Source organism: Ischnura elegans, chromosome 6 (assembly GCF_921293095.1).
Source record: "Ischnura elegans chromosome 6, ioIscEleg1.1, whole genome shotgun sequence".
NCBI lineage: Eukaryota > Metazoa > Arthropoda > Insecta > Odonata > Coenagrionidae > Ischnura > Ischnura elegans.
The window spans coordinates 8,486,074-8,495,002 of NC_060251.1; the positions used below are offsets into that span (position 1 = coordinate 8,486,074).

The following is an 8,929-nucleotide window of genomic DNA, read 5'->3' on the forward strand; positions in this document are numbered from 1 at the left end:
AACAAATAAATGAATTATTAATTAAAAAAATGCTTTTATTTCCATATCCTACACTAAAAAAACTCTAGGTGGTATAAAAGTACAAAAAGAACATTTGAGCTCCCCAGTGGAGACAATCCGTCTGTCCTTGAGGAAAAACCCACAACATCAGATCCTAAAAGTGGAGGATAACAAAAACCCTCGATATGTAATAAGAGAATAATTAGCCCTGTAAAGGCCTTTAAAATTACAAGTTCATGATCACTGGACTATCACACTGTACAGTTTGCCACTTTCCTTAAGGACATTGGTACCTAGTGCACAACAAAAGAGAAAAATAGTACATACAACAAAATGACAGGAAATGAGAAGGTAAAAAGATCTAACGCTAATGCTTATAGATTGAAGGTTTCAACAAGTTTTTGGTAGCTGATAAAAATAATACTTTCCTTGGAAATATAAGTGACAGGTTGAAAATTCATGGTGGAACTAGTGTTAATGCGAAAATGCATTTGCAAAGGTGGCATGAAAATGCACAAACACCCAGAAAGACAAAGCCCATCACTGTGGGACATCAGAAAGAAAACTCAACCCCAAACACTTATTTACTAGTTCATACCACATTCGCAAATGATTCACTTATCTGTACAGCCACTTTAATTTCCACCATGACAAAAACAAGTAAGGTTGTCGAAATTCACTCTTATCCCACACAGCAGCCTTAAGGTTCTCTAGCAGGGAGACTGGCTTTATCAAGGTCCTTGAAGAATGGATGGGCAACAGCTGCCTTTGCTGATATCCTATCGACAGGGTTATATACAAGCATGCTCTGAAAAGAAAAAAAACAGCCATTTTTTACCAGCAAGCAATTAAATAACAAAAACAGACAGCATTGTGGATATGTGAGCATTTTGCCACAAGATTACATTGTTATTAATATGATGTATCATACTAGGTCGATGTATTCATTAAATTAGATTTGAATTGCACAATTTTCCACTTATTTGGGCACGATTCATTTTGTTTTCACTGCATCATTCTCAATTGCAATATTTTTCACAAGGAACATCCCCCCCTCATTCCAACAGATAGGGGATAGGGTGGGCACTGGGTCTCGGGAATCAGTATCGTAGGAGGAAGAGTAATTTTTTAATCGTCCCTAAAACAACCCTTTCTCCCACCACAATATTCCCACTCTTCCCTGACACTTCATTTCCCTGTTCCCCTTCCTATCGGTAAAAGGCTCAACCTAGAGATGACCTTGGTGAAAATGTTGTAGTGGCACTTGAAAATGCTGAGGTGTGCGATGAAAATTGTGCACAAACAAAGTGAAGCGTTGCGCAAGGTCTCATTTAATAAATGCTAAGAATATCCACCACGGCATGCCACATATCAAATATTGTATAACAGTCTACCTCGGCTATAAAGGTCTGCTGGGGGCATCATGAGAAAATCCACCGCAATTAATTTGAAAATCAGAAAAATATTATATATAACAGAAGTTCATCAGATATATGTAGTTTTATCAGCGACATTATTTTTATCACAACAAGAAATTATTCATAATCTGTTAAAACTCATGATCAAATAAGACCTAGGCTGGTAACCAGGGTTGACTGTTTACTTTGTGTAAAAACAAATATTACATTATATCAATGCTATTAACTTGTTACAATACACCAAAGAGTCCTAATATCTGAACTGCTCCACTTTACCAAATTTTATAATTTTGCAAATAAATGAATGAATAAACATGAGAAACCCATAAGGAACTTCAATAGCACAAAGCCAAACCATAGTGCAAAAAGGAATAACAACACAACATGTGCACTTCTGAAACATTTTACGGAATTTTCGAGTAAATTACCTGCAGCAGGTCTAGTCCTTGCTCATCCATATTCTTCACATGCGTGCTCAGCGTGTTGTTTGTCCAGTTGGGGAATGTCGCTTTGTAGTCTGGAAGCTGACTCACCCCAGGCCAAATTGTTTCCGTGGGAGTCCTAAGCACCCTGAAATTACAAAGGAAATGCTTTTCACTTTATTTCAATAGTCTTGTCTTAACATTAGATTATAGCTGAAAAGACAGATGCATGAGCTTGAGATCAAAAACATACAGAGGTTATAAACCCTTTCACACCCAAATTATTATTTTTCAAAGAAAAAATATTTCACTGTGAAATTTGTCTTCTTTTGCCTCTCTTCAGCCACAAATTTAGAAAATTCCACAGAAAAAAGTTTTCAAGTTGCTACGAGCTTGAGTAATATTGTTTTCATCTTAATTAATAAATCGTTACTTAGGGGTTGAGAGATTTTTATAAAAAAGAGTAATTGTCACTAATTTAAGAATCATAAATGTATACTATTTAACCCTTTCGCGCCGAATGCCACACCTGTGCGGCGAGGACTTACTTCCATAAACAACAAATGCCACACCTGTGTGGCGTGAATTTTCCTACCCTAACCAACGAGTGCCACGCCAGTGTGGCACAGGTCGAAAAAAGTGACGGTGGCGGACACAATAGACCCAAGGAATCGGTCGCACCTCGTGATCCGCCTTAGCGCGAGCCCAGTTCCTTCTTCGGACGCTCAGGTCGATCTTTTCCTATCCTCTCCACGCGGTCAACTACTGTTATTTGCAGTGTGTTTTCCAAAAAAATATTTGTTGCTTACTTTTGAAATCCAATGCTAGAAATGAATTCATCTTTTTTTGCTGACCACATGGAAATTTCAAACGAAATTCTAACGTTAATATCAACGGAGTTATAGAACAACTATTAAATATACTAAATCCGTCTATATCAATGTTAGAACTTCGTTTAAAATTTCTGCACGCTCAGAAAAAAAAACAAAATTCATTTTGAATGTAAAAAAATCGATGCGAACAACGAATATTTGCATATATTTTGCATTATTATTTTAGCCAGTTGACAGCCTTCAGTCGACGCAAAAAAGCTTTGTACGGGGGAGTAAAGAAAACTTTCAAGACACTCGTATTGAGGAAGAACTTCCCTCAACAAAGGTCCAGCGCGAAAGGGTTAAACAAGCTAAAAGCAAAATGCATGTAAAAATCCATGAAGAGTTTTGATTGGATACTCACATTCATCATTGACTGAAAACAACTGATGGTTATGAATAAGAGATGAACTGATGATCTAGACCCAAAATACACTGACCAGGGCTCTGAAATGGCTCAACTTTTTTGCTGGGCCTACGACAACCAGTGCGATGTCTTACGGGGCTTCCGGGTAACTTGCACTCTCACGCCATCTGAGAGAAGTATTGAAGTTGTAGGGGAGGTGAGAGAGGGAGGGGGAAGTAGGGGAGGGTTTTCGTGGAACTCACGTGGTCCCAGCTTCTGCCAGCGCCGTTATAACCACGTGACCACGTTTTGAATCTGTTCTCTTGGCAAGTTAGGAGCTCTAGTGATCCGTGTGATAAGTCTTTATTTTTATAAAGTGAAAATGAAGCACTACCGTAGTGTTTTGGAGTGTGGTGCCCATATTTCGGATGGGAGGTGGTGTACTGCCTTTTGCTTCGTATGTCAGCGTTAAAGCCAGTTCTCTGATTTATATTCAGTGCTCACGCGCCTGTTAATGCATTGGATTCACAACTGTCCTTTGCTGAAGTGTTTGTGTAGTGTTGAAGTGCCTCCGACTGTTGGTTTAATCGTCTTGCATGGTTATGCTGTGGTGTACTGCCTTTTGCTTCGTATGTTAGTGTTAAAGGTAGTTATCTGATTGCTATTCAGTGCTCATGTTCCTATATTAATGCATTGCATTCACAACTGTCCTTTGCTGATTGTGTTGAAGTGCCCCTGACTGTCAGTTGGTTTAATTGTTTTGCATGGTTATCCTGGGGTGTACTGCCTTTTGCTTCATATGCAAGTGTTGCGGCGAGTTATCTGATAAGTATTCAGTGCTCACATTCCTATTAATGCATTGCGTTCACAACTCTCCTTTGCTGATTGTGCTGAAGTGCCCCCGACTGTCAGTTGGTTTAATTTTCTTGTATGGTTATGCTGGGGTGTGCTGCCATTTGCTTCATATGCATGTGATAAGCAAGTTGTCTGATTGCTATTCGGTGCTCACGTTCCTATTAATGCATTGCATTCACAACTGTCCTTTGCTGATTGTGTTTAAGTGCCTCTGACTGCCTGTTGGTTTAATTGTCTTGCATGGTTATGCTGTGGTGTACTGCCTTTTGCTTCATATGCAAGTGTTGTGGCTAGTTATCTGATAACTATTCAGTGCTCACGTTCCTATTAATGCATTGCGTTCACAACTGTCCTTTGCTGATAGTGTTGATTGCCTCTAACTGCCTGTTGGTTTAATTGTCTTGCATGGTTATGCTGGGGTGTACTGCCATTGGCTTCATATGCATTTGATAAGCAAGTTGTCACATTGCTATTCATTGCTCATGCACCTATTAATGCATTGCATTCACAACTGTCTTTTGCTCAATGTGTTCGAGTTAATATTCGAGCAATATTTCTTTCCTTATCCCTGAATGTGAGGTTATTTAAATGCCTTAGTATTTTTTCATGCTTTATAAAATTGTTTCGAACGTAAGGCATTGAAGTGGTGATCTATTGTTTTTCAGTGATCTTTTTCAAATGTTAATGTTGCCTTGTTTTATAAATGTATTACTGTTTTTTATCAATAAAAATGACTTAATGTTTAATTACCAGTTTTTTCTTTAAAAGAAACAAAAAGTTTTGTTTTTCAGGAAATGCGAGTATTAATATTACTGTATATACTGGATGACATATTTGAATGCCCAGTTTTGCCGCTATTTGTCAGTGCTGCCATCTATCGGCAGTCACGTACACTTTTTTCGGGCTGCCATCTATGAAAATCACTGTACTACGTCGAGTAAGGAAAAAGCGGGGGGTGGTTAGGGGAGGCAAGGTACCTCCTCTTAACATGGCAGTTCGCAAAGCCTGGCCTAAGAGTTGCGTTTAATTTATGGTACTCCCTCATCTTCCCGGTTCTAAGCTGAAGAAAAATTCATCTTCACCAGCGTCACTGGCATAATATCCAGGAATGTTCACGTACTTTGCACGTCTTCATCATGAAGATTGAGATATTCTTTGTTTTATTGATCTTGTAATCCATTCATGATAAAATTTCTCACCACACGTCATTTTGTACAAAAATACTTATTTCAGTATGCTTGAAATCAGTGCACTTTTAGCTCAGACTTAACTACACTTTTCCTCGTTCGACAAACTGAGACTGGTGCAAGCACACCGAGAGACTGTAACCAGAAACTGTTTGAATGCTTTGATTGTACTAAGTAACTTAGGGGACCACAAACTGTGAATATGTCACCTATAAACTTAATAATGATAAAGATACTGTAATTTTAGGAATAGAGACTGAAATAATGTTGCATTTACAAGTACCTATGTACACTAGAAGTCATGAGGTGAATAAAGTCAACCTTCTACCTATCAAATTTCAGGAAAAATATCACAGCTGAAATTGGAAAAAGAAAAGCAAAGCAGAAGCTTCGAAAATATTACATTTCTAGAATCCTTATGAAATATTACAATGAACACCATTTATAACCACCCTACACCACTACTATTCATTCACAAAGATTTCTTGGACCCAACTAGGAGGAATGATAACTGCATGTCATAATAACAAATGCTAGTTGTTCTATAATGATTAAAATTGGATTTAATTCTCGCTAAACAAACTTAACTTGCTTAATGTTACAGCTAATAAAATGTATAATGATATGATTATAAAATGCACATCCCTATTATCAGTGACCAGATACTGTATGGATGAGCAGCATTAGAATACCATGAACGATATACCAAAAGAAGAACAGAACCCCACAGAAATGACATGTTAAAGAACTGCATTCATTTCAGGGAAAATTTATTGATGTAAACAGTGAGAATTGGTCATGACTTACCTAAAGATTCTGAACAACTGGTCAATTTCCGAGTCCCCTTGGAACAGCGGTTTTCGTGAAGCCATTTCAGAAAATATGCATCCAACAGACCATATATCTATGGGACAGGCATATCGAGATGCACCCAGTAAAACTTCAGGACTCCTGTACCACAGTGTGACAACCTAACAACAGGATTTTATGTTTATAAGGTAACCAAAATTAAACAAGATTAAGACAAGCATTGGGAATGATTCATTTCACACGTACAAGATACGTCAAATCTTATGACATTTTGTCCATTCTCAGTACCACACTTTTCCCCGACAATAATCTAATTTCCTTCAACTTTCCAGACTCTCAATCCGGCGTCTTATTTCCCTGACTAATATGAACCCACTAAGAACCAGAAAAGCCAAGAAGAACTGGTACTACAATTATTTTCTCAAAAAATAGTTCTCTAAATACAATATGTACTTCACACAATTTAAATAGAATTATGTTATCCACCCAGAACTTTTGAAATAACTTTATGTATAATGTACCTAAGGTAGGCTTCATAAAACCACTTCAGTTATCCTGTATTTAGGCCTTAATAAATGAAAAAAAAAAAAAAAAACTTATCCACTGCCAATGTTTCTTAAATCATTAATCCATAGTTAGGCCTACACAAAAAGACCACGGCATTAATCGTTGAAAATTGTACTTAATTATTGATGGCTATCAATGTAATTGATAGTGTATGGTTCATAATTTAAAATTATTTTCAGTTTTTAGCAGATCTAAAAGAATATCCAATATCAGTTGTAGAGTTATTAATTGAGCTTATGATCCCCAATTTGAGATACCTCCATTTTGATTACCTCATGAGTGTATATTCTGACTGGAATACCAAAAGCTCTACCAAGTCCAAAATCAGCTATCTTAATGGTTCCTTTGCCATCAATCAACAGATTCTGGGGCTTTAAATCTCTATGGAGCACTCTTCTTTGGTGGCAAAACAGAATGGCCTGCAATATCTGAAAATGAAAACAAAACAGATAGTTCCAATTTTCAATGCACCTAATGGGCGAGTACTGTATTTACACTTTACAAGTCTTCATGGTTCACAGCGGCATAAGTGAAACTGGTTGATAAAGAGGTTTCACATTAACTGCAGCAGAAAATAATTCCCCTGAACTAGAAATCAAATAACATACCTAAATCTTCCCGAGGCAATGTGCAGACTAGAAACTCACTATTCCACATCCCTTGATTCCCATTGTAATTCAGCAAGGCTTATAGAGCTATATGTCAGGCCCTTGCCATTTAGGCCTTTGGAAGATAGATGATAAGAACATGCTGGAAGCATTGGAGAGTTTTGAGAATCAATTTTTGAGACACATTAATGACACGAAAGACTAGAAAGGTGGCTGCTAGTGAGGAGAGAAAATTTTTGGGAGAATATAAAGAGATGTGGCAGGTGGAAGTACTGGTGAGTGGGTGTCCGACAGCAATATACAGATAGAAAATTTTGATGATGAGGCTAAGGAAAGAGTTTCATGTATGTGACAAGGACAGGTGGGTCATGTACTAATCCAAGGGAAAGAATGATGGATTTCATTCATGAAAGTGTGGAAGAGCTTTAAATCCATCATCATGTACCACTAGGAGGAACTTATTTTTTCAGGATTTCCTCTATAAACCTTCTTGATATGATACCAGAGAAACTGTAAGGAGAAGTTAATATATTTTTAAGGGAAATCTGGAAAAATGAGCCGAACCTCAGGCGCCGCTTAATAGAAAACTCAATCATCATTAAACGCATATTCACCTCCAAATAATACTGACGTAAATGAGCACCTGTGCCATCTTTCACAGCACTCAGCCAGATTACAAAGACTGGTGGTGAAAAGGAATTATTATCAATCCTACATTGAAGTGAAAAAAGGAAATTCATCAATCGAACCAAAGAGATAAGCAAACCTCGGTGCCGCGACAGGAGAAGAAAATTAAATACTACCCATTACAATTAAAATTCATTATTTAAGAGATACAGAAAATAAATTGTATCAAAAATAGACAACACATCCAAAAAGAACAATACGAATTAACAATTTCCTCTTTCGTAGCATCCACTAAGAAAATAAATAAAAGGTAAAAATAAAAAATAAAGGATAAAAATTATGAAAATATGATTAAAATAATACCTGGTAGAGATAAGACTTCACCGTCATTGGATCAAGGTATTCTCCTTTGGGAATTTGGTCCATATGCCTCTTGAGATCCATTGACAAAAATTCAAATATCAAGTAGAGTCGCGATTCCTCCATAACCACCGCTTCAAGGCTAAAAAAATTAAACAATATCACTGTAAAATCCACACCAGAGGGGAAAATATAGTGTAGTAGTAGTAATGAATAACATACCTGACAATATTTGGGTGTTGAAGTTCTTTCAGCAACGATATTTCTCGAATTGCGGTGGATGGTACTCCTTCATCCTCGTTCTCTAATCTAATTTTTTTCATAGCCACCATATGACCACTTACCTTATGCTTCCCTTTATAAACAACGCCATAAGTACCTAAACAGCGAAAATTCAGTGAGTTCAATGAATATGGCAAGCGTAAAAGAAACATACGTAGTACAAAGAGGGAGTAAATGTTACAACCGAATCGAGCTTACCCTCTCCGATTTTCTCAATTTTAACGTACTCGTCCATCACAAATGCCTATTTTGGAGGAAGAAATCCGAAGACAAGGAACTTCTCATGCGAAAATTGCTAGGTCGGCACGTGTAAATAACGTCTTCACGAAAAGGCGGCTCTATAATTTCAAATATAAAACAGTTTCAGAACTACAACCACCTATTTGCAACAATGAAATTAAAGAATACTATAAAACCAAACACTGGCTATTTACCTCCTAATAAGGAAGAAGAGAAGTATCAACAAGGTTACATGAAGTTTGTGGCTTCAAGTTTCAAAAGTTTTCAAACGACTTCGAGCGGGATGTACAACTGGTCAGTCGCGTCCTCCAATGAGAAACAAGGATTCAAAACTC

The 8,929-nt window shown here is 37.2% G+C and overlaps 1 protein-coding gene across 1 annotated transcript; it reads right to left on the minus strand.

Moving 5' to 3' along the window:
* Positions 1–11: 11 nt before the first annotated feature.
* LOC124160533 (cyclin-dependent kinase 1-B) lies at positions 12–8,905 on the minus strand. The gene is made up of 8 exons (XM_046536394.1): positions 8,789–8,905; positions 8,553–8,692; positions 8,295–8,451; positions 8,076–8,214; positions 6,750–6,905; positions 5,908–6,071; positions 1,847–1,988; positions 12–808 (listed from the first exon to the last, which is right to left on the minus strand). Exons 2-8 carry the CDS (start codon positions 8,587–8,589, stop codon positions 701–703), a joined length of 903 nt encoding a protein of 300 aa, XP_046392350.1. The 5' UTR covers positions 8,590–8,692; positions 8,789–8,905; the 3' UTR covers positions 12–700.
* Between the last annotated feature and the right edge of the window lie 24 nt (positions 8,906–8,929).

Coding starts and splice junctions, on each gene's coding strand:
- LOC124160533 (XM_046536394.1), bottom strand. CDS start 8,589: ATGGACGAGTACGTTAAAATTGAGAAAATCGGAGAGG. Junction 8,452..8,552: donor AATTGAGAAAATCGGAGAGG/GTAAGCTCGATT, acceptor TTCGCTGTTTAG/GTACTTATGGCGTTGTTTAT. Junction 8,215..8,294: donor CAACACCCAAATATTGTCAG/GTATGTTATTCA, acceptor TAATTTTTTTAG/CCTTGAAGCGGTGGTTATGG.